The 25160-nt window shown below is 35.8% G+C and overlaps 3 protein-coding genes across 5 annotated transcripts; 2 read left to right on the top strand and 1 right to left on the bottom strand.

Moving 5' to 3' along the window:
- The first annotated feature begins 303 nt into the window (after window positions 1–303).
- LOC142608593 (pleiotropic drug resistance protein 2-like) lies at window positions 304–8718 on the top strand. Of its 2 annotated transcripts, none has more exons than XM_075780284.1 (20): window positions 304–729; window positions 928–1048; window positions 1489–1577; window positions 1890–1974; window positions 2068–2358; window positions 2463–2553; window positions 2713–3613; window positions 3753–3913; window positions 4015–4118; window positions 4269–4434; window positions 4527–4613; window positions 5390–5496; window positions 5644–5976; window positions 6127–6417; window positions 6524–6607; window positions 6924–7057; window positions 7146–7373; window positions 7536–7707; window positions 7866–8120; window positions 8225–8718. In XM_075780284.1, the coding sequence occupies exons 1-20, from the start codon at window positions 380–382 to the stop codon at window positions 8492–8494; spliced, it is 4320 nt and encodes a 1439-aa protein (XP_075636399.1). In that variant the 5' UTR covers window positions 304–379; the 3' UTR covers window positions 8495–8718. The 2 variants fall into 2 exon arrangements, with proteins under 2 accessions (XP_075636399.1, XP_075636398.1); XM_075780283.1 differs by having other exon boundaries at window positions 5360–5496.
- Window positions 8719–11640: 2922 nt separating this feature from the next.
- Window positions 11641–15388, top strand: LOC142610301 (tyrosine-protein phosphatase RLPH2-like). The gene is made up of 4 exons (XM_075782087.1): window positions 11641–12270; window positions 14302–14369; window positions 14528–14707; window positions 14915–15388. The coding sequence occupies exons 1-4, from the start codon at window positions 11718–11720 to the stop codon at window positions 15083–15085; spliced, it is 972 nt and encodes a 323-aa protein (XP_075638202.1). The 5' UTR covers window positions 11641–11717; the 3' UTR covers window positions 15086–15388.
- Window positions 15389–15892: 504 nt separating this feature from the next.
- Window positions 15893–23395, bottom strand: LOC142610300 (dnaJ protein ERDJ2A-like). Of its 2 annotated transcripts, XM_075782085.1 has the most exons (11): window positions 23289–23395; window positions 21014–21246; window positions 20817–20912; window positions 20564–20684; window positions 20347–20453; window positions 20000–20217; window positions 19330–19507; window positions 19105–19224; window positions 18287–18373; window positions 17521–17631; window positions 15893–16992 (listed from the first exon to the last, which is right to left on the bottom strand). In XM_075782085.1, exons 2-11 carry the CDS (start codon window positions 21197–21199, stop codon window positions 16168–16170), a joined length of 2049 nt encoding a protein of 682 aa, XP_075638200.1. In that variant the 5' UTR covers window positions 21200–21246; window positions 23289–23395; the 3' UTR covers window positions 15893–16167. The 2 variants fall into 2 exon arrangements, with proteins under 2 accessions (XP_075638200.1, XP_075638201.1); XM_075782086.1 differs by lacking the exon at window positions 23289–23395 and having other exon boundaries at window positions 20817–20893; window positions 21014–21075.
- Between the last annotated feature and the right edge of the window lie 1765 nt (window positions 23396–25160).

Raw genomic sequence — 25160 nt, 5'->3', positions numbered from 1 at the left:
ATTCCGGGATTTCGTTTTCATTTTCCTCCTTTTCGTTTTTGTTTTTTTTCCTATTTTTATTACTCAATCCCATTATCCACTCCCTTTTCTAGACAAAGTTTTACAATCACCTACACGCTTTCTCGGTCAACAACCCAAATATAACATTCTCCCTTTCCAACAACCGAGACTTTAACCTGAAATAATATACAGATTTGAGTGTCCGTACAAAACTTGTCACTCACGTAACTCAAACTTTCTGGTTCTGCTCTTTCTTTTTTTCTATAACTATGGGATAAAAAAAAAAAAAACACGCACACACAATATTCAAAAACAGAAACACACTTTCTGAATTGAGATTGTGAGTGAGCATTATTTTGGATACCGTAGTTAGTTAGCAATGGCGGTGGCTTTACCAGGAGACGAGGTCACCAGGTCAACGAGCAGCCGGAGAAGTTTCAGGGAAGTGTGGACGACCCCGGGACCGGACGTGTTTAGCCGGAGCAGCGGCGGTAGTAAAGGGGAAGATGAGGAAGAGTTAAAATGGGCAGCCTTAGAAAGATTGCCTACCTATGATAGGTTGAGGAAAGGGATGCTTAGGCAAGTTGTTGGCAGTGGCAAGGTTGTACAGGAAGTGGACGTTACAAATCTTGGGATGCAAGATAAGAAGCGGTTGATGGAGAGCATTCTTAAGGTTGCTGAGGAAGACAATGAAAAGTTTCTTAGGAGACTCAGAAATAGAACTGACAGGTAATTCTGTTTTCGTTTTTTTTTTTTTTTTTGTTTCTTTAAGGTTTCTGTGTTGTATTCGTGTTATACTGGTGTTTCATGTTATAATTTTTCAAAAAAATTGCTAGTGTGTTGTATTTGTGTCTGTGTCCATGCTTCCTAAGTTATGATTATTGTTTTTGTGTGATTTGATATTTTTGAGTTTGGTTTTGGTGGCAGAGTGGGGATTGAGATTCCTAAGATTCAACTTCGGTATGAACATTTGTCGGTGGAGGGAGATGTTTATATTGGGAAAAGAGCAATTCCTTCTCTGATTAATGTTGCTATGAACGTAATTGAGGTATTTTTTTTATAATGACTTAAATGTTTTTTTTTTTAAAAGTTAAATTGATTTTTTTTAGAGAGTTTCAACCTATTGCGTCCGCTCTTGATAATAACTTTTTATTACCAGACCAAAACACCAATCAGTTTTTGGTGTAGGCGGAGATTGAACTCCAGATTTCTTATACAACTATAAAAAACTTTAACAGTAGAGCTAACTGGAACCCACATAAATTGGTTTCTAGTGTAGAGTTTTGTGAGAAGCAGAGAGATATATTATTGGGCTATTTGTAGTAATTATTATTAAAAGAACTAAAAATTTAGCAAATTTTGTTGTTTAAGTTATTGGTCCGATGATTTGGTTTAAAATTTTTGACAGTTTGTTTTATCTGGTTTTAAATTTGTCACTAAAAACAACAATTTATTTTTTTTGGCATTTCAATTTGTAATGGACAACAGAGTATTCTTGGATTGATTCACCTTGCTCCATCAAAGAAGAGAAAAATCCAGATACTCAAAGATGTTAGTGGAATTGTTAATCCATCAAGGTATTTTTTATGAAGTGCTACTTGATTTCCTGCCTTTTTTTTTTTTTGGTGCCCAAATATGAAAGTGAATTCGCCTAGTAAATCTTGCTGGGTGTAAGGGCAAGAAAAAAAAAACTCATTTTTCTTGCCCTGTATCTGGTAAAGTTTTTTTTTTCTTGCCCTGTATCTGGTAAAATAGAATTTCTAAATTAAAATTTTGTCTATATGTTCAGACTCTTTTTAATTTTTGGGTTGATAGGTAGCTTTGTATTTGTTGTTATTGTTCTTATTTTGGTTTTCTAGGATGAACTTTGACTGACATGGTAAATCCAGGATGACCCTACTTCTGGGTCCTCCAGACGCAGGGAAAACAACCTTGTTGCAGGCACTTGCCGGGAAACCTGAAAAGGATTTGAGGGTTTGTTTCCCATTCTCTTGCTAGTTTGCATAATCCTTGTAGTGTCTAAGGTTAATTTTTTATGGCCTACTAATTAATGAGAATTCTGTACAGTTGTCTGGGAAAGTCACCTACTGTGGTCATGAATTCCATGAATTTGTTCCTCAAAGAACCTGTGCTTATATTAGTCAATTTGATATTCACTATGGAGAAATGACTGTGAGAGAGATACTGGATTTCTCAGGACGCTGTCTAGGGGTTGGCACAAGGTATGAGATGTTGGTGGAACTCTCAAGAAGAGAGAAAGAAGCAGGAATTAAGCCCGATCCTGAGATTGATGCATTCATGAAGAACACAGCAATGGCAGGCCAAGAGACTAGTTTGGTTACTGATTATGTTCTCAAGGTTCGCTGTCTCTATTTCATGTTGCTATGTCTTTTTTTTTTCTTTTTTCTTTTTGAACTTAACAAGAAAATTTAAAATAGCTGACCTTTAATAATCTTTAACAGATACTTGGACTGGATATTTGTGCCGATATTGTGTTTGGAGATGAAATGAAGAGGGGTATCTCTGGTGGGCAAAAGAAGCGTGTGACAACTGGTATTTTTTATGGACAAGCTTAAGTTATTTATCATGAAACTAAGAGTCATTAATCTTACACAAAAGAATAATGTATCCAGTTCACATTCTTGTTCCTAGTATGTAAGCATTTGTAATGATTCATTATCAATCTGATTGTGTTATTATAATTTGGCGCAGGGGAGATGTTGGTCGGACCAGCAAAGGCTCTTTTAATGGATGAAATATCAACAGGGTTGGACAGTTCTACCACTTTTCAGATTTGCAAGTTCATGAGGCAAATGGTTCATATTATGGAGGTGACTATGGTCATTTCCCTTCTACAGCCAGCACCAGAGGCATATGATCTTTTTGATGACATTATCTTACTTTCAGAAGGACAGGTAGTCTACCAAGGTCCAAAAGAAAATGTCCTTGAGTTCTTTGAGCACATGGGTTTCAAATGCCCCGATAGGAAAGGAGTTGCTGACTTTTTACAAGAAGTAACATCCAAGAAGGATCAAGAGCAATATTGGTTCAGGAAGAACCAGCATTACAGATACATTTCAGTTCCTGAATTTGCCCAGGCCTTCAGCTCTTTCCACATTGGCCAACAGCTTGCAGCTGATATTAGTGTTCCATATGATAAAGCTAGAGTGCACCCAGCTGCACTGGTGACAGAGAAGTATGGTCTTTCATCTTGGGAACTATTCAGGGCTTGCTTTTCAAGGGAATGGCTGCTAATGAAGCGTAATTCTTTTACGTATATATTCAAGACTACTCAGCTAACAATCATGTCCTTAATCGCCTTGACAGTTTTCCTTAGGACAGAAATGCCAGTAGGAACTGTTGCAGATGGAGGGAAATTTATGGGAGCACTATTTTTCAGTCTGATTAATGTGATGTTCAATGGGATGGCTGAATTGTCAATGACTATTGTCAAGCTTCCTGTCTTTTTTAGACAGAGGGATTTCTTGTTCTATCCTGCATGGGCTTTTGCCTTACCCATTTGGGCCCTCAGGATCCCTATATCATTCTTGGAATCAGCAATATGGATCATTCTTACATACTACACAATTGGATTTGCTCCATCCGCTGGCAGGTAAATAGGATTTCAAAATTTTGTCCGTGGCAACTGATTTGCTACTTGGTACTTAATAGTTGTTGGAATTGTATGTTTCAAACTTATGGGTTTAGTCTATGTTTCTTTCATTGACACATTTCTTCCCATATTACTTCAGGTTTTTCCGACAGTTCTTGGCATTCTTTGGCACACATCAAGTGGCATTGTCCCTTTTTCGGTTCATTGCTGGACTTGGAAGAACACAAGTTGTCGCTAGTACGCTGGGTACCTTCACCTTGCTTTTGGTTTTTGTGCTTGGAGGATTCATTGTCGCCAGAAGTAATTTCATCACTTTCCAATCCAGCTGCCAGTGTATTTCAATGTTGATTTATTTGATAAAAGAAGATAAGAAGACTCCACCTTTCGTTTTTTGCCTGCAGATGACATTGAGCCGTGGATGATATGGGGCTACTATCTTTCTCCTATGATGTATGGACAGAATGCCTTAGTGATGAATGAATTTCTTGATAAACGATGGAGTGCAGTAAGATATATTTATAGTTTAATTGTTTTCATATGTAAATTTCAGAATTGCATCTGCTTTACTTACCTGCATATGCAAATAAAAGCTCAAATTAGGCTTTTTCAACATCATAAGCCATCATGGACATTTAACAAAAATTATCTATTGCAGCCCAATAACGACACCAGAATTAATGCACCAACAGTTGGAAAGGTCCTTCTCAAGACCAGAGGTTTCTTTACCGATGACCATTGGTTCTGGATTTGTATTGGAGCACTTTTTGGATATTCTCTTCTCTTCAATGTGTTCTTTGTTGCAGCATTGACTTACCTGAATCGTAAGTGATTTCATCTCATTCCTACTTAGAGTTTCTTTTATAGAAATGAAATTTCAGAGTTAACAAATCCTTGTGTGGAAAATGAATTTCAGCTTTGGGTGATTCAAAAGCTGTCATTGCGGATGATGAAAAAGACAAGAAGAATAAGAAGTCATCCTCCAAACAACATGGAACAGAAGGTTTATCCTTGATCTTTCTCCTTCAATTTTCATGGTTCCCTTATTTCAATGTTTTTACTGATATTTAGTCAAATTTAGTTCATATAATGACAACAGTAATTCTATTTCAATTGGATAGATAAAAATTAACATGTTTTGTAATAATCAAGATATTATCTTGAAGAAGCTTGTATCAGCTTGATGGTTCATCACATCTCTGCACAAAATGCAGTTCACTATGCATCCATTAGTGTAGTTGTAAACCTTTAAGCAACAGAGGTGGTAGGGTTTAATGCAGTAACACAACATTAGAAATTAGAACAACAGAACGTGATGTTATAGGCTGTTTAATCTATCGAGAGTTAAGAATAGGGAAGCATTTTTCACAGATGGTTTTCTACTCATTAAAACAGAAAAATATTTTTAACTCAAATAAATATCTCTAATTGCATCAATGAATTTTTACCTTCCCCTAGAGACGGAAGATAATGCAAAAAATGGGCTAAAATATGCCACATGAAACTTAAATTTTGAGAAGAAGAAACAACAAAAGAAGTTTTGTTAGTAAGTCATTTGAACCTACTTTCGGAAAATTATCAGCAATGGATGAGCAGGCAGCACACAAGATCAAGCTCAAGTTAACAGGAAATCTGTTTCTAATTTAAGAAAATAAACTTCTAAGGCACCACAAATTTTTCAGCAGAAAAAATCATGCATGCGTGTTTCAATGGTTAAGAGATGCCAGAACTTTTGTGAAACACTTACAGGTACTGATATGGCTGTGAGAAATTCTTCAGAAATTGTTGATGCTTCAGATAGTACTCCAAAAAGAGGAATGATTTTGCCCTTCCAACCCCTTTCACTCGCATTTAACCATGTGAATTACTACGTGGATATGCCTCCTGTAAGTAACTTATTTTTAAACATTTCATGTTTTGGTAAAGTAATTTAGGCTTTCATTGACATTTTGAATATCATATCACTTTAAGTTCTTGTCAAACTTTTATTCTACCTACCAAATGCTTATGTAAATTTTGGTCTTTCATACCAGGAAATGAAAAGTCAAGGAGTTGAAGAAGATCGTCTTCAACTGCTAAGAGATGTCAGTGGTGCTTTCAGACCAGGAATATTGACAGCACTTGTGGGTGTCAGCGGTGCTGGGAAGACGACCCTTATGGATGTGTTAGCCGGAAGAAAGACCGGTGGATACATTGAAGGAACCATTAATATCTCTGGTTACCCTAAAAACCAAGAAACTTTTGCTCGGGTTAGTGGTTACTGTGAACAGAATGACATTCATTCACCAAATGTTACTGTCTATGAGTCTGTCCTATATTCAGCTTGGCTCCGTCTCTCTGCAGATATAAATAAACAAAAACGAAAGGTATGTTGCTCGGTCTTCTAGAATCATCTTTCTAGACTTCAGAACATATTCATTTGTTTCTAATCACCCTGTCTGGATTCCTATTGCTTGATGATCCAAGTTCTAAGTGTGTTATTTAATTTGTACATTTATTTTTTGTTTTTGGTATAGATGTTTGTAGAAGAAGTTATGGAGTTGGTTGAGCTTACACCAATAAGAGACGCTATAGTTGGCCTTCCAGGAGTTAATGGTCTTTCAACAGAACAAAGAAAGAGGCTGACAATAGCTGTGGAGCTTGTTGCTAATCCCTCTATCATCTTCATGGACGAACCAACATCTGGTCTTGATGCCAGAGCTGCTGCTATTGTTATGCGTACTGTGAGAAATACAGTGGATACTGGGAGAACTGTTGTTTGCACAATCCACCAGCCTAGCATAGACATTTTTGAAGCTTTTGATGAGGCACAACTCAATTTTCTTAGTTTTGTTGTTAGAGTTTGTCACTTACATGTTTCTTATGCATCTATTTTGCAATATGTTTTCAACTTTGGCGTTGTGCTATTTGCAGCTACTGCTTATGAAAAGAGGAGGACAAGTCAGTTATGCTGGACCTCTTGGTCGCAATTCTCACAAGCTGATAGAGTATTTTGAAGTGAGCATCTTTTTTCATGTTTTTCATGTTTGCTTCCTATTGAATCAAATGATAAGAGTTTTTCCATATTTCTTTTTTTCTTTTTCTTTTTTGATACAAGGTATAATTTCTACTCTAGCCTAATCTAAGTGTATATGTGTGTGAAGTTTCTTCCTGGAGACTTAAACCCCTGCCCTTGCTCCCCCCACACCCCACAACCATATTTCTAATATCTACACATATGCTCTTCATTTATACTTCAACCAATTGTGTTATTCATTGGGGTTGACTAACAGGTATTTTGCTAGCTATTTATTAATATCTATATCTATGCCAGGCTGTCCCGGGAATTACTAAGATTAGGGATGGTTATAATCCTGCCGCATGGATGCTTGAAGTCACTGCTCCTACAATTGAGAGTCATCTTAATGTGGATTTTGCTGACATTTTTGCCAACTCCTCACTTTATCAGTAAGTTACAATTATTTTGTTAGTAAGTTTTTTCCTTCATTCCCGGGATTTCAGGTACTGTGATTCTGATTCCTTTCAACACTTTCAGGAGGAATCAGGAACTTATCAAAGAGCTAAGTACTCCAGTGCCAGGCTCCAACGACCTCCACTTCCCAACCAAATTCTCCCAATCATTCATTGTTCAGTGCAAAGCTTGTTTCTGGAAACAACATTGGTCTTATTGGAGAAACCCTCAGTACAATGCCATCCGGTTATTCATGACTGTAATCATTGGTGTAATATTTGGTCTAATCTTCTGGGACAAAGGACAAAAGATGTAAGTCTTGATTTTTTTTCTTTAGTTGAATATCTTAGTTTTCTGTCATTAAAAGGGTTGCATGAAATGTAGATGTGATCTATTTGATTAAAGCACCACTGCTTAATATTCATTTTCATTGGTACTTGTATCAGATATCAACTCTAATTGTTTTGTTAACAGGGCCAAACAACAAGACTTGATGAATCTTTTGGGAGCCATGTATGCTGCTGTGCTTTTCCTTGGAGGCACGAATGCTTCTTCAGTGCAGTCTGTTGTCTCCATTGAGAGAACGGTTTTCTACCGTGAAAAAGCTGCTGGGATGTATTCTGAACTGCCTTATGCATTTGCTCAGGTAAGTCAGATGCAATTTGTCTCTTTCTAGTAGGACTGTAATTCCAAATTGACAACAGAATGTATCTTGCCATCAAGAAAACTTAATTTGAAATATGTAAATCTATTACAGAAGTATGCTATTTTATACAGGGCTAAAGCACGATCCTAATTATGCAGGTGGCCATTGAGATGGTTTACATTGCAATTCAAACTATGGTTTACACTCTTATCCTTTACTCTATGATCGGGTTTGAGTGGACAGCAGCCAAGTTCTTTTTGTTCTACTTCTTCATATTTACATGCTATATCTACTTCACATTGTATGGCATGATGCTTGTTGCACTGACACCAAGCCTCCATATTGCTGCCATTTGTATGTCATTCTTCCTCAGTTTCTGGAATTTGTTCTCTGGTTTCCTCATTTCCAGGAAGGTATGTTATTCTTACTCAATATATGTTAGACTCAAACACTCAGTTATGCCATTATGTCCACTCTCTCTTTGCATACAAAACTCACTATTGCCTACACATTGCAGCAACTCCCCATATGGTGGAGGTGGTACTACTGGGCTTCTCCTGTGGCTTGGACACTATATGGTCTTGTAGCCTCTCAAGTTGGTGACATAGATGCTTTGCTTGAGATTCCTGGCGCAGGTAGCGTGCCAATAAAGGAGTACCTCAAAACATCAATGGGTTTCGAACATGACTTCCTTCCAGCTGTTGTAGTGGCCCATATTGGCTTTGTTCTCATTTTCGTCTTTGCGTTTGCCTATGGCATCAAGTTCCTCAACTTCCAAAGGAGATAACTTGCTTGAGTTACACACACACACAAGTCTAACAGTATGTTTGGGAGTTTGTAAAGGAATTTATTAAGTAAATTTTGAAGGAGTGGAATTCGTTGTTCTTCTTCTAGTATTCTTTGGAGTTTATAAGGGAGGAAATAAAGTCTCTCTTGAATGTGAAATTTGAAAATCTAACAGTTGGATTGCATGTTCTTATTATATCATTTATGCTTGTAAACTTTCAAGAAGATCAAAGATCAATTGCTATGTCATCTTCATTGATCAAATAATAAATAAAATTTGATTTGAACGAAATTTAATATGCATATTAAGAACATAAGGAACATGAAATTTAACGGTTAGATTTTTAAAATTCACACTCGAAAAAAGATATATATGATAAGTTTAAAAGGTTTCTCTCCAGACTAGTTTGGAGAGAAACTTTGTTCATGGTCCATAGTCATTTCGTTTCTTCATTCTGAACTCCCTGTATTACGTCTTATTTCATTTCCTTCCTCGTACAGCAGGAGAGCAGTTGTGTAAAAGTAGCTACAAATGGGAAGCAAAATAGTTACCTTCTTTTTCTTGTAATGTACCTTTTTTTTTTCTTTTTTTTTTTCCATCTTGTGTATTTGACTATGTGTATTCTTTTCTCTGGTTGTCAATAAAAAAAAGCTGCTATTGTTCATTTGTCCTACAGTATAAATAGAACCACCAAAATGATTTGGTGCGTATTGAACATTATATTCTTAATTTACTGTCGGCGAAAATGCACTTTTCGTCCTTACATTTTGGGTCAATTCCTATTTTGGTCCCAAAATTGATTTCGTTACGAATTTCGTCCCTAAAAAAAGAAAATCGTTTTTAAAATGGTCCCTGCCGTCAACCCATTGATGGAAACCTCCTACGTGGCAGACGGAAGGTCCTGCTTGCTGACGTGGCACTGACGTGGCCATTAAAATATTATTAAAAATAATTATTTGGAATTTTTAAATGCCACATTAGCATTTTAATTAATAAAAAAAAATTTAAAATTTTTAATTCCTCAATTTTAATTTTAATTTAAAAAAAATAAAAAACAAACAAAAATTTTACTTTTTTAGTTTTAAACGATTTTTTTTATTTATCTAATTAAATTAATTAGAAAATTCAAAAAGCTTGATGTTTCTCATTTCAGAGAACAACAAGCTTCAATTGTTTTTTTTATTACAAATCTAAACAATACCAAAAACGTCTTTCTCCTCCCTCTCTCTAATCAACAAGAACGAAGGCCAAAAATCAACTCAAACTTTCCTCCTCTCATCAAGAACAACTGAAGCCAAAAACCAAAAAAAAAAAAAGAAAGAGAGGAAGATATCGATCTGGGTCGAACAAGACGGACTGGGTGGTGGAGGGAACGAGCCGAAGGAAGATCTGAACGATGGAGGTGACGAGCCTCGGTGGATCTGGGCTGTCGGATTTTCTCTCCGATCACTCTGGGTCGCGTCTTTTGGCTTTGTGTGGTGGGTCAGATCGACCTTTCTCTCCTCCGCTGACCCCAGCGAGTCCACCTCCACCACCGAAGCAACGACGCTCTTCTTCAGGTCCACCGAGCCGAAGGAAGATCTGAACGGTGGAGGTGACGAGCCTCGGTGGATCTGGGTTGATCTTTATTTTGATCTGGGTCTCCGATCTCTATTTTTCTTTTTTTGTTTGTGTTGTTGTGATCTGGATTGGAGTTATTGGTTGTGGGTTTGTGTTCTTGTAATCTAGGTTTGATTGGGAAGAGCATTGTTGGGTTTGATTGGGAAGGACATGAAGAACAAGTGTAATGATCTTGTGAAAATTAATAATGATAAGTAATTTTTTTTTAAAATTAAAATAGATTTAAGGTTTTTTTAAAATTTATTTTGACGTGGTTTGTTTAAAAAAATTAAAATGTGATGTGGCATTTAAAAATTTCAAATAATTATTTTTAATAATATTTTAATGGCCACGTCAGCAAGCAGGACCTTCCGTTTGCCACGTAGGAGGTTTCCGTCAATGGGTTGACGGCAGGGACCATTTTAAAAATGATTTTCTTTTATTAGGGACGAAATTTGTAACGAAATTAATTTTGGGACTAAAATGAAAATTGACCCAAAATGTAAGGACGAAAAGTGCATTTTCGCCTTTACTGTCACATATTTTGAATAGCTTTGATATTTTCAGTTGGTTCTCTTTCGTTTTGTTCATGTGTAGCCATATTTTTGAAAGTGTTTCTATAAGATGAAAGATATTAAGATGATAATCCCAAAATAATTCATATTGATGAGATGGACTAAGAATGCAAGAGTTTAAATTGTCTTGAATATTTGTGGGTGTGAATTTCAAAGTCACTCTAAGCTACAAACGAGAGAATTTACTACGATACTGTTTGTTTTGTATTTAGTTTTTTTTTTCTTTACGTATCTTAACGATGAAGGAAAAAAATAGATAATGGTTGTTGTGTATAAAAAAAGAAAATGTAAAATAGATAATCTTATATTGGGTGTTTTGAATTTTTGTATGGATTAATACGAATACTCTGACAATATTATTGCACCAAATCTAGATTACCGAGTAATTCTTATGTACTTCCGGAGTAGGGATAATAGTGTTCTCTCCTCTCACGTTCATGGTGAGATCTATTCATTAAATTTATAGTAGAATCCATCATAAATATAAAAAGAGAAAACATTATTTCTTTGTACTTTAGAAGTACCTAAAAATTTTCCCAATTACCCATACAAATTTTCCCAGATTACCAATACACAGCATTCCACCTCCAAATATATACATTTAGCAGCTTTTTATGTTTTAGGCTTTAGTTACTACCTTATAATTTATCCTGTAAAGGCTATATAATATTACCAATAAAGGCTATAATCAATACATTTTTTTGTTTTTTGAATTCTCAAACAGACAAACTTTTCACAAAACCTCATCCTCCAATCCTCTTGCATAAATAACCACAAACAAAATCCATCAGATACACAAACTTACAGGTTTATAGTAGCTTCTAGAATTTTTGTTAATAAACTATTTTAATAAAATTTGATGCTATTTTTATAAAAATAAATAAATAAAATTGTTAAAATAATAATTTTTGATTTCTTTTCTTTAAAAAAAAATTTAAAAAATAGTTCACTAACCAGTGTTTTGGCAGGGTTCATAACTTTTCTTATATGTACGGTTAAACACAGTATACAAAGCAGAGTAAAAAAAAAAAAAAGGAATCAAGAAAAGTATGTCAGACCAAAACTCAGAAGCCACCACCACCGAAACACAAATCTCCGAACGACCCAGAGTGGTCTGTTGTATAGGCGACACACACGGCTACATCACCAAGCTCCAAAACCTTTGGTCCAACCTCCAATCCCACATCGACCCACACGATTTCCAAGCCGCACTAATCATCTTCCTTGGCGACTACTGCGACCGTGGACCCCACACCCGCCACGTCATCGACTTCCTCATCTCCTTGCGCTCCTCGTACCCGAACCAGACCCACGTGTTCTTGTCCGGAAACCACGACTTCGCCTTCGCGGCGTTCCTCGGCGTGTTGCCGAAGCCACTCGATGGGTCCCACTTCTCGGAGGGTTGGAGAGAGTACGAGGACAACGAGGAGAGAGAAGGTTGGTATAGAGGTGATGGGAACGAGGATATGCACTTGCAAGGTAGGAGATGGAGTGGGAATATTAAGGAAAAGATTAACGTTGCTAAAGGGACTGAGTATAAAGGTTCTATCTACGATGCTGGACCCACTTTTGAATCCTATGATGTTCCTCATGGATCTTCTGGTATGTTTTGTATGGAAAAGATCTCTTTTTTTCTTTTTCTTTTTTTTTTGATTGGGTGTTGGGAAATGTGGTGTGTTTGATTTGTTTGGCTCTTGGTCATCTAATGCGAAGTGGGTTTGTTGTGTTTTGCTTGTTATGGTTCTTTGATTTGGTTTTGGGGTGCTTTGGATAATCTGTTGCAAAACGGTTTTTTGGATTAAAAAATGAGCGTGAAACGAAGTTTTGGGTTTTTAAATGTACTTTAGGCTCCCAAAATGCCTTAACCAAAGGGACCCTTCGTTAAGTTATTTGATTTGATTGAGTTCACGGTGTGTCTTTTGTTGTTTGGATGGAAATTGGAATATGGGATTTTGTGTTTGATTTGTTTGATTCTTGATTTCTCAATGCAAAGTGGTAATTCTGTTTTGGGTATATGGTTCAATGTTAGGATTTAAATGCGTGTCTTTTATGTGTTGGATTAAGAAATTTAGAGCTAATTTGCAGACTAGTATAGTGAGGAGAAAAAATATCATAGATTAACATGCGATTGAAAGAATATTGCAAACTCAGGGTTAAAGACTCGATTTTCACTTGGTGAGTTAGAAATATGATGCCAAATAGAACTCAAGTCTTATAGACTCAAGTTTTAAAAAGCAAAACCGAGTCTTTCAGACTTGATTTTGGTATTTGAAGGAGAACAAACCTGAAGAAGAACAGAGGAAAAACGATCTGATGAAGAACAGATCTGAAGAGGAATGATCTGGTTCTCCGAAGAACAGAGGAAGAATAGGGCCCGCCCAAGCGTTTCGGAGGCCAAGGTGAAATCTTCAAATGGGACTTTTATGTTATCACTTAAATAATATTTAACTAGCATTTTATATAATTTTTTTTTAAAATCCATTCTTTTTACTTTTTAATATGATTTTTTTTTTTTAAATGCTAAAGTTATAACAAATTTTACTACAAACTGGTGTTGTAATGAATGTGATCAATAACATGAGGCATACAAAAATACTAGAAATATAATAAAATTTACAACATAAGAATTACAAAAATATATTACTAATCACAAATATTCATTCAAAAACACATTCAATAGTTTGTTGAAATCCACCTATCATATTCATTGTCACACCAAATTATAAAAGTTATGGAGATCACCACGCACCCTTGGTGCAGTGACCACTCCACAAGTGTAAGTTCTTGTGGGGTGTGGGGGGGGCAATGGTTGAGATTTAAGTCTCTATAAGAGAGTTTTGCATACATATACACTTAGATTAAGCTAGAGTATAATTTTTATCTTGTATAAAAGTTATGTAGTAACATGTCTATTTGTAAGACCTATTTATTTCAATTTGTCTTATCTCTATCTCTAGCATTACTTAATTCTTTGACCCTTCTTAATAGTGAAAAAAAAAATGTAAACTAAAATGTTTTTAATATCTCCCAAAAATATTTATATATAAAAAATAAAAATAAAAATTTGCCCCCAAATTTGGGGCCTTCTGGAGCTCCGATCTGGTCGATCGCTGGGTGGGCGATTGGATGATCTGGTCTTCAGCTGCAGCGTCGAAGAACGCAAGGAAGAAGAAGGAAAATAAAATGGTGAAACTCGAGTCTTAAAAACTCGAGTTCCACATGGATATTTTTCCACATTAGATGCCACCACTTACAATTCGAGACTTAGAAACTCGAGTTTTATCTTAGAACTCGAGTTTTAGACACTCGAGATGCTAGTTTCCCAAATTGTTTTGAAACGTAACAACTAACTAAATTGTTTGTTATTCAAGGTTATTTGGAAAAAAAATTCAAGAAATTTATTTATTAGTATGTTTTTGAAGTGGCACCAATTACATTTATTGGCATTTTAAGTTTTTTTGGCAATAATTGGAAATAGCTTTAGCATTTCTCTGCTTGCATTATCGTGCTGAACACCTGAAGTATTGGGAATTGTAAATCTTAGTTCTAGAAATATCGTATATGATTAGTGGTTTTCAAATGCAATTGTTACTGTTGTGTTATTGTTTTAATTTTTGAGCTTATTGTGCACAGATTTGGTTAAGGCAGTTCCTGATGAGCACAAGAAGTTTCTTGCTGATTTGGTCTGGGTGCACGAAGAGGTCAGGATTGTTTTGGTTGCTTTTCTTTCTTGTTTTTCAAAAGCCCCATAACATGCTGTAAACTATGAGCAATATTAAGCCAGTTGATTGTAAATTGATCTAAACTCTTCGAAGAAATGTTAAAGATTGTGGGATTTGGTGATATGCATGTTTTCCAGAATGATGTCTGTGTGGAAACTGAGAATGGAATTACACACTGTAAGTTGATTGCTGTGCATGCTGGTTTAGAGAGAGACAAAAACGTCGAAGAGCAGCTGAAATTTTTGAGGTCCCGGGACACCCGAGTTCCCAAGGTAGAGGCTCTTAGCGGGAGGAAAAATGTATGGGATATCCCAAAGGTGATGTCACTCTCTTATACCTCTGATCCGCCTTACCAAATTTGTTTCTGCTGCCTTATTTATTCTAGGATAGTCCTTAGTTGTTCCTTTACTTACTACCCTACTTGATTAGGGAATTGCATTGTGACTTCATTGAGATATAATTGTATCATCAGTTTATATGGAATATAACTGAAGTTTAGATATTTGGCATTTGGTATCCCACAGGAACTGTCTGAGGATCCAATCATTGTGGTAAGTGGTCACCACGGGAAGCTTCATGTTGAAGGGCTAAGGCTGATTATTGATGAAGGTGGCGGACTAGAGAAAAATCCAGTAGCTGCTATTGTGCTCCCCTCAAAGAAGATCGTCCGTGATACTGATATTTTGGCAAAATAGTTTTGCAAATTTGCGATGAATTTTCATAATAAAGTGTCTCTATATGCTTTCTAAATTTGGCAAAGCATATGATCAAGGATGGAAGTCACTCCTTGTCAGCTGATGGGAGTCCAGAAAAAACTAACTGACTCAGTTATATCATTTGTAATCTTATCACAATTAATACAAATTATTTGGAGGATATTGACAAATACTGGACTTGTCTAGTCCAATTCTTCTGCAATGCAGATATATGGATAATACATGAACTTTCTAGCTATTAAGAATAAAAGGGAAATTGACACATTGCATTATCCTTAAATACATGAGTATTGTTGCTTTGGGATGTTCTCAAGTTCTTAAAGAATAGCTGCAGGTAGGGCTTATGGGAAAATCAGAATAATTGACTAGGCTAAGTTGGCATTATATTCTGCCTTCATGGTTTAACATTTTGGGGGCGGTGGGGCGTTAATATGGCTAATGGTTATTCCTGTCATACAGTTATTTATTCGTCTTTTGACCAGGGGGAACGAAACGAAAAACAAGCAACAAATGAGTAAGTAAAGGGTAAGTGCTGAATTCAATGAGGATGAAGGATGAACCCAAGCTCTATTTGACAGAATGAAAGCCCCTGTTTGCCCATAGATAAAACAACACTGATCTCTGCACCAGCAGCAGGGGAAAGAGAGGAGGATTTTACTCTGTTACACACAAGCAGTATCGGGACTAAAACTTGATTGTTGTACATGTAAGAGTTTCAGTTTTAATGTGTGTGTGTGTGAGAGAGAGAGAGAGAGAGAGACCCTATTACTTCAGTCCTGAACAAACTACATCCAAGCTAGAGCAGGCTACATTAAATGTGAATTCTGACGTGTTTAACGGATCAAGAATCTATCAATTTTGAACCCTATTTCTAGTTGAACCTTTCAACATACACTATCCATGCAAAATTGATTTACTTGAAGTGAAACTGTAAAGGGTTTTCTTGTTATTTTGGGAAGCCAAGCAAGGGAAATTACAAAGGAACAATTGTATACCTCGCCTGCTCCATGTATTCGAATGAAAAGGGAAAATAAATAAAAAATTATAATAAAGGAAACTTTTCACTCTTCCCCATCAGAGCTTGAACCACTGTGTTCTTCATGGACACTGACATTGCCCACGACCCCATTTGTATTTGTGCCCCTATCATCCTCATCATCTTCACTGTACTCACTCTCATAATCATCAAAGCCTTCTTCTTCTTCATCCTCTTCATCCTCAATCTTATCCTCCACTGTTAGACCCTCTCCTGCCAAGTCACCTGCCCTTGTACCTGCTCGGCTCTGTTTCAAAACTTTCACCTTCAAGGTTGTCTTCTTGTCACAACCAATCCACGAGTCACACAAGCAATAAGAAGTTAGGTTATAATTTCCCTCAGCTGGGGCCTGAAACTTCCCCATTACTAACCTTGATCCATTCCTCACCTTCTCCACAGCTTCTTTAACAGCTGCATTTATCTCCTTCAAGCTAGACCCTAAGCCCTCCTTTGACAATTGAATTGCTTTTGTTGCAGCTGTTATCGCAGCACCTTCATCCATGAAGCTTACCCTCTGGGACAGCCAAACATCATTGGAGACAGCATCTGCAAGCAGCAACCAGAAATTCTCTTCCTTGTGGAAGGGGAAGTAAGGAGCATGTGGAAGGGCTCCAACCAGGCCATTCCCCCGCCTCAGTGTGATCCAAGCATGCATTGTGACTATGTCACCCTCCTGTATTCCCTCTTCACCCTCTGTCTCACATTTGATATCAATCATTATTGAAGGCATCATTTCAAGAACCATCTCCACATCTTGAGACTCAGCAGCAGAAAATCCAGCAACCTGAGTCAGCAGGTCAGCACGCTCCTGTAGGGTCAAGTCTTGAAACTCTTGAAAAGAACGCACTTTCTGCAATTATATGAAGTTTTTGAGACACTAACAGAACCCACCTCCACTCTCTCTTTTTCAACCCTTCTCCTTGCAGGTTGGAAAAAAAGGGGAGGAGAAAAGGATACAGAAACAAATTTTAAATTTAAAAGGAAAGCCTGAGCCTCAATATACTGCAGTTTGTACAGCCCACCAATAATTGTAGTAAGGGTAACATACATCAATAGTTAGAATATGGATGGCCAAATCAGGCTCTATATCAAATGAGAAAGTCTTGGGGCACAAGTTTTTTGCCACAACACTGACATGATAGATTGTGAGTGGTTGAGAAAAAGTAGTGGGTCGTAGAAGAACTCATATCAAATTTGTTGGAATTGATGATCATCTTTTTCCAAGAAAAACTGAATGCTGTCTGTTATCCAATATTTTATCACAGGAGATCAAGCTTAAACTGTTGCTTTAGTGCAGGTAGTAAACCAGAATATTATTGGAGATACATGAATTTCCCAAAGAGAGGGCAAAAAACTGAAGATGAAGAAATTTCCTTACCTTACGTGTGATCTTTTTTACAATGGCCTCGCTAAAGTGTGGCAGCTGCAGAAAGGGTGCAATTCCTTCACTAAATCCTCCAGCTGTTTTCCTTGCACTGAGTGGAACTGCCTGCATCATTGTTTTGCAAAGAGAATGCACTCCTAGTAAGACTACCGATGAAAAGAATAGTACTAAATTTAATAAGAGTTAGAAAACTAAAAGTTGAACATTTGGATTCCCAATTCATGAATACCAAATGATACGTAATAGGGATCAAGTCCTAAGATCGTCCGCAAAATCAAATGCACAAAACATTCTCCTAAATTCCAGGCCAAAATTAATATAAGCAAACCAAAAATAATTTTCAGGAGGTGTCATGCAAGCATCTAAATACCAGGTTAGCAATTCCCAGGTTGCAGTTGGTTACCATAGGCCAGAAAACAAGTAGCACAATGAACAAAGGGTACTAGAATCACATGAAAATCCATGTCAACTTCTATGGCATTACAGAAAAGCTGACCATGAAAAGTAGATTGTCTTCAAAGTGAATTATTCTAGAAAGGGGAAACAATGAGCTCATATCAAAAACAAATTGAATGATGGGGTGTTGGTAGCAATATGCAAGCTCAGGGGATAAAAGGGTGTTGTGTGGTTGTCGTAGGTCTTATGTTCAAATCTGTGGTATCAAAGAAGGCATAAAACAGTCATATGATCTCCAAAATGTCAAGCTAAGAGAAGAAAGAAAAAGTGGGAAGGGGGGCTGAACTCTGGCAGGAAAAATAACCTGGATGAAATTTTGAGAAAGCTCAACCACTCCAATCGCAGGCCTCAACCATCCATACCCTTGAGAAGTGCGGGGTAGAATTGCCATCTGTATTCATAAAGCACATATAAATTACCATAACTTCTGGAAGAATTAAAACTGAAATGCATCTAAGAAGCATGTGTAAGCACATAGTTGTTTCCTTTAAGAGAAGAAGTTAAAAATCAAGATAACTGTCAAGATGCAACCAACTGATACACACCCAACACTATTTCCCAGTGTTTTGGATGAGCTTATTTTGTTTAAAAAATAAAGCTTTGTAATAGTACAACTGTACCTAGAAAGAGTGAAGCTTTAAAGTAGAAAAGCTGGCAGTGAACCCAAGCTAACATTTTCAATTACAAACTCACCCCCACAAAAAAAAAAAAAAAAAAATTGCCTTTGTCATCCACAAAATTCTGGAATAGGCCTAGATACACAGAGGTTTCCATTACCTACAGGTTCACAAATTTTTTTAGAGCAGGAAAGAGGATTTAACAATATGTTTTCTCCTTTGTCTTAAGAAAGATAGGTAAAAAAGATAATGAATAGAGCACTACCAAGTTTTCCATCAACCATGACAGCACTACAGTTAACTTTCTTCAAAATCCTCAAATAAAGTCTCTCATAAATAGAATTTTAACAAAATAGTGGTCACCTGTATAAAGATGCAGGGTAACTTGAAAAGAATATGCAGAGAAATTTTTTAATATCTAAGAAATCAAATATTTCAGAGATGAAAAGCATCTTCAAGGGGCAAGTTACTCATCAAGGGTATGGGTCAGGTAACATAAATATACCTTCATTAATTCTTCAAGAAGACGAGGTGAACATTCAAGCACACGCCTGAAATCACCCAGCAATACTGGAGATAGAGCAGCAGACTCTCGATTCAATTGGGCTTGGACCAACAATATTGTCTGAGCAGTAATAAGTTAAGCGTGTAAGCCCAAGTGAAATGTGAAAACTGTAGAAATCAGAGTGCCAGTCTGCAAGATATAGCCATAAAATGGAAAGCAAATCACCTTTACAAGAGCCGGATGCTGCTTCCAAAACTTAGCTTGTTCTTGACGAATGTTCTTATGGTCCAGGTTTAACTCACTCCTCACTAACAGGAATAGTCTCTGAAGGGGTTCATCATCACTCCGACGAACTGGAATGTCCATATATTCAGCAGCCGTTGTGAAGACCTCCATGACCTTGCTGTAAAAGTGAAGTAATATAAGAGAAAAACAAAAAGAAAAAATCAGACACACACAACTCAGTAGTGGAATAAACTCTATAGCAACCATGAGAATGTTTGGTAGCAATGTAAAACCAGATAAAATCTTATGTTTATATTGTCTGTTTAAGAGTGAAAAACAAGTTGGAAGCAAGATATTACTTGCCCTCTCCAAAAACAAAAACTTACCCCAATGTTTATTTGGTGGTTAAAAACATTTTATGAAAAGCTTTTGGCCTGACACCAACCCTATATGATGCCAAACTCCTGAAAGGCCATTTAGTGGAAGGAGAGGGGCCTGCCAAAAGCATCAAGAAAGAGAAGTTTGGAGGAAGGTTTAAAAGTGTACCCTATTGATTACATCCACAATTTTTTCATCAATGCAAGAAACCCAAAGCAACAGTGACTATTTAGCGGGAGTTGAACACTGACAAATAAGTACACCAAAATATCAGCCTGGAGAAATTCAATACCTTGGGGCTAAAGAAGGCTTCATGAAGTAGTAGTAGGCAGACAAAGTTTGATGCCTGACATAGTTTCCAGTATATTTGGATGACCTTGATAGATATATGACAGCCATCACCAAGGGCAAAAGGATACAGACTCCAACAATCCCGAGTAAAAGTATTCCACCTGATGCCCCATCAATATTTAACAGAAACAGAGGGAGAGCTACACTCATTTCAATCCCCTGACTCAAACAAAATATAACATTAATTCAGTGGTACATGTTCAAGTAAATCAACTTCACCACTTCAACACACAAAAAACCTAGCAAAAGGGTTTCTTCCTGTGTTATTGAAGGGAAAAAAAATACTACCTTCCTGCCATCTGGATGTCCATATTTTTCAAAATTCTCACGAGATACTGGATCTGTCAGAGCCTGGTAAGCTTTTGATATGTATTCCACAAAATAACTGTGAGCCTCTGAAACAAAAGAGGGAGAAAAACTTCATAAGCTCAGGCCCTTAACAGGACATTTCTAGCCACCCAGAGGTGAAAACAACAAATACGATGAAGATATGGAAAACTTGAACCTGGATCTGGATTTTTATCGGGATGGTATTGAATAGAAAGTCTCCTATACGCCTTCTTTATATCTGAATCCGAAGCTCTAGGTTCCAATCCAAGAATGCTGAATGGCTCAAACACTTGTATCTGAATAAGGAAAAGGTGAAAAACAAAGGAATATGTTCCATTATGAGTACCAGCCTGACTTTGTAAATGATAATTAGCCATACGCTATCAAAGGAAAGAATATGGAGCATCATAAAATGAAGTACCAAATACCTCATGGTTTATTTGCTTAATGTAGTATACCAAGACCATCATGACAATCCAAAGAAGCACAAGGGTCAGGTTACTACCTGTTGAAAAGTTTGAGATCTGTAAGGTAAACCAAAACAATTAATATGCAGCCAGGCCATCAGAGAAATCCTCCAATACAAACATTAAGAAAAGAATATATAGTTGGAAGATAGACTTACCCTTTTAAATATGGATTGGCGGTACTTTCCAGAACTTAAGCATACAGAGCACTGGCAGTGGATGTTCTTTTTCTCTTTAGAGAATGCATGAAATAACTTGAATACTGTGTAGGGCACCAAAGGTAGAGACATTACAGTCAAGACGAAGATCGGGAATAACGCACTATTCTCTTCTGATGCAACCATCTTGACCTTCTAACCACGGCAATTTTTAAAACCAGATAGAATTACACCTGCGAAGTTTACCCCAGTTAGAATTGAAATCAATGTTCCAAAACGAGTACACCAGATGCATCCATATGTGAAACCATAGAGGCATAAAACACATAGCTGAAAGCCTAAAACCTCCTATGTGGACCTGCATAACCACTATCCAGTTCACATTTGTACAGACCATAAACAACACCTTCATTCACAGAAGCAAGTAACAGTTGCAAGAGTCAAGAGCCTTGTAGCTCAAATGGCACTTCCTGGTATTTCCAACAGAGAAATTTAGGGGTGCCCCCTCCCCCAACTATCAAATTATCAGGAAAAAAAGAGAGCAGAAAAGCTGCATCAAAACATGAAATTTTACAGAGGAACTACTTTTGTTTCTGTACTTATAAAAACGTTACTAAATGAGTATTTGGATTAGCTTTTTACGTTTTTCTCTTATTTGCTTATTTGTTGAAAGTGGTCGAGAGCAAACTCATATATAGAAAAAAAAAAAAAAAAAAAAAGAAAAGAAAAGTGAGGCTTAAAAAGCTATGCATAAGAAAAAAAAAAACTGCATAAGCACCTAAAAATAGCTAAACCAAATGCACAATAAATGGCTTCAAGATATCTCTTTTTGTCAAAAAAATGCTCAAGGTACAAACAGTGAGTTTTGCACCGTATACGCTTCTAACCTCGAATCCTAAGATCACATACAAATCCAATATGGACTGGAGAACATGACATAATGCAAGAATCAACCAAGCACTAATTTCTTGAACCAAGTCCATGGGGTGCAAACATATCAAGTCCATGGGGGTGCAAACATATCAAGTTGCATATCCAAAATACACTTGCACAAAGGATATGTATACCGAAACAATCCACATTAGAGAAGTTACTGGAAGCCACAAAGTCCATTCATAAAGGGCCTTCAGCAATAAGAACTTCAACTTAACCAATTCTTATTCATATCCTTCAAAGTAAGGGCGCATTTCTCTCCCTCCAATGACACCACATTATGAGTGAGGGAACTGTTTTGCAAATTCTCCCATTAATGCATTTGCCGAAAGGGCCCATCCAACAAGCCAAAGCTCCATTACAAAATAAGCAATGACCCAAATAATACCAAAACATGCAAAAGATCAGGACCACAATTTGTAAGCCACCACACGATAGCGAAGCATATGAGGCACAATCCAGCCATGTCTAATGCACATAAAACACCAGTCGATTATACACGTTTTCCTAAAATTTTCTTTAGTCAAGGTCTTTCTTAACACCAAAAGCCTTGTAGCTCAACTGGCACTTTCTGATGTTTCCGTTAGAGATGTACAAGATTCAGATCTTCCACTGGCCTAAAGACACACACTAGGATGCACAAACACAGACATGAACATAGGTACAGATATGGGTACGATATGGTGACATGAGCAATTTTTGAAAAATTATAACATGATACGGCAGATAGAACACCGTTACAACACAGATACAGCATGGGTACAACACCTCAAATGAAGTGTCCGTGCATCCTAGGCCCACACACCACGGGAAGAAAGACACCCACTAAAGCTTTGTATTAGCTTTTCATTTGGAATCCTTAACTATCAGAAGGAAACCCAATTATTCAAATCACTTTTATCTACCCCCCTCCCCCATGTCAAATCTTTGAGCATATAACTCGTTTAGAAGCTGTGTCACAGATTCTAGTTCCCAATAAACAACCATAAAGGCTTTACTATTGTCATAACACTGATACAATCACCAAAAAAAAAAAAAAAAAACCTATATCATGTAAAATTTCAGCTGTCTTATAATTTGCTAAACCTCAATACTACAATTCTTTCTACTCAGACATGTAAAGGCACCAATGTTTAATTTAGAAACGGTTTTGTAATCTTACGTTGGATGTAACGGTTAGTGAATCCATATAAATCAGTGGAGAATTGCAAACTAAGTATTTGATGAAAGGATTACCTAAATCTTGTATTGAAGCGTGAAAGTTCAATTTGAGAACAGAGCGAATAACAAAACTAAGCAAAGACAAATTAATTAATTAATTAAACCAAAAGAAAAATCTTACAATTTGAAAATTATTCTTCTTCGTTCGTTCGCCTCCCGTTCGTTCGTTCTCGTTGAAGGACAGAATTTTGAAAAGTTCTTCAGCATTAATAAAAAGTCACGTGATCCATGTGATTTGTTTAAGCCATTCTAATTTATATATACAAAACAGAAATATCAGAAACTCTACCATTCTTGAAGCCAAACTTAATTAGGAGTGAAACTTTATCTTTCTAACTAGTCCAACTTAAACTTAAATTCAATCTCATCATTATCATTAATATTTAAATAAAATTATTGTTTTATTTAAATAAAATTATTTTTATTTAATATAAACTTAACAAGGAGTGAAACTCCATCTCTCTAACAAATCCAATTTAAACTCAAACTCATCATTATCATTTTTTAAAAACAAAATTATTAACCGAAATCTCTGAAGCTCTCGCAATTTTCCACATCAACATAATATTTAAATAAAATTATTGTTTTATTTAAATAAAATTATTTTTATTTAGTCCAAACTTAATAAGGAGTAAAATTATATCTTTCTAACATGTCTAACTTAAACTTAAACTCTTTCTTAAAAAAAATAAAAAAAAATAAAAAAAACTTAAACTTAAACCCATCATTATCATTAATATATAAATAAAATTATCATTTTATTTAAATAAAATTATTTTTGTTTAGTCTAAACTTAACAAAGAGTGAAACTCTATTTTTTTAACAAGTCTAACGTAAACTCAAACTCATCATTATCATATTTTCTAAACAAAATTATTTTTATTTAATCCAAACTTAACAAGAAGTTAAACTCTATCTCTCTTTGGGAGACTAACTGCTTGGTGGAGAAATTATTGGCACCAGCATAGATGGCTCTCAGTGGTGACTGCTTGATTGGCGTGGAAGAAAAAGAAGTCGCATTATATATATAATTTTGATCTCAAGTCTCAACAACAAGCTATTATCCTAGGGTAAACTTGGCGCTAGGTTCCACCCACCAATAGATTGTTTCATCTAAATAATTTCATTGTGTTTTAACTGCTGACTTTTTGGTTAATCTTTTATAACATTTGAAATTTTCTTGCAGATATTAACAATTATAGCAATGGATTATTCTTTTGAGAGTATAATATTTTTCTTTTATATTTCTCTATGTGTAGTTACATATTTTTTTTGTTTATACTTTGTGTCAATAATTTGTAGGCATCGAATTTTCTAATTCTTTAATTTCATCTGAATTTCTGGGTTTATTTTTTGCATTATATGAAACTGTCTAGCTTATTTCAACGGCATCTTTCTCTTATATTTATATATTGTGTGTAATGACTGTAGTCATTTTTTTTTTCTATTGTTTCAATAATTATAGATTTAGAATCTTCAATTTTTTTTTTAAATTACTTTTTTGACATTTTAGAAATTTTAACATTTGACTTTTTGCATTAGTTTTAGCAATATCTGAACATGTTTGGTAGATTTCAACAACTATACAATGAGTAATTCTTTTGAAGATAATTAATATTTCTCTTATATTTCTCTATTATGTAGCCATATATATTTTGTTTTGTTTCAACAATTCCTAGGCAATAAATTTTTCAATTTGCAAATATTTTAAGTTTTGACTTCTTCATCAAATTGTAATTCAAATTCAAGTCAGATGGGAGCAATTTATGCAATTGTATAGTTTTATAATCAATTTAAGTTCTCGTGTATTGCATGGGTTAGCGGCTAGTTCCCATTAAAATATATATATATATATATATATATATATATATATATATATATATATATAATAAAAAAGTTATTTAAATGACTCATATAACGTTGATGGTTTTATCGTAATTAGAGTACTTTTTTTTATCGATTTGTTTAGGAGGTATTGTTTTCTAAAAAACAA

Source organism: Castanea sativa, chromosome 9, assembly GCF_040712315.1.
Source record: "Castanea sativa cultivar Marrone di Chiusa Pesio chromosome 9, ASM4071231v1".
NCBI lineage: Eukaryota > Viridiplantae > Streptophyta > Magnoliopsida > Fagales > Fagaceae > Castanea > Castanea sativa.
This window is presented reverse-complemented; position numbering and strand designations above follow the sequence as displayed.

Excerpts from the sequence above, each read along its gene's own strand:
- LOC142608593 (XM_075780283.1), top strand. The coding sequence starts at position 380 with ATGGCGGTGGCTTTACCAGGAGACGAGGTCACCAGGTCAACGAGCAGC. Across the intron at positions 1,578-1,889 it reads GGAATTGTTAATCCATCAAG|GATGACCCTACTTCTGGGTC; the intron begins GTATTTTTTATG and ends TGGTAAATCCAG. Across the intron at positions 2,554-2,712 it reads AAAGAAGCGTGTGACAACTG|GGGAGATGTTGGTCGGACCA; the intron begins GTATTTTTTATG and ends AATTTGGCGCAG.
- LOC142610301 (XM_075782087.1), top strand. The coding sequence starts at position 11,718 with ATGTCAGACCAAAACTCAGAAGCCACCACCACCGAAACACAAATCTCC. Across the intron at positions 12,271-14,301 it reads TGTTCCTCATGGATCTTCTG|ATTTGGTTAAGGCAGTTCCT; the intron begins GTATGTTTTGTA and ends TATTGTGCACAG. Across the intron at positions 14,708-14,914 it reads ATGTATGGGATATCCCAAAG|GAACTGTCTGAGGATCCAAT; the intron begins GTGATGTCACTC and ends GGTATCCCACAG.
- LOC142610300 (XM_075782085.1), bottom strand. The coding sequence starts at position 21,199 with ATGGTTGCATCAGAAGAGAATAGTGCGTTATTCCCGATCTTCGTCTTG. Across the intron at positions 19,225-19,329 it reads AGCATCCGGCTCTTGTAAAG|ACAATATTGTTGGTCCAAGC; the intron begins GTGATTTGCTTT and ends ATTACTGCTCAG. Across the intron at positions 16,993-17,520 it reads TAAAAAAGATCACACGTAAG|AAAGTGCGTTCTTTTCAAGA; the intron begins GTAAGGAAATTT and ends ATATAATTGCAG.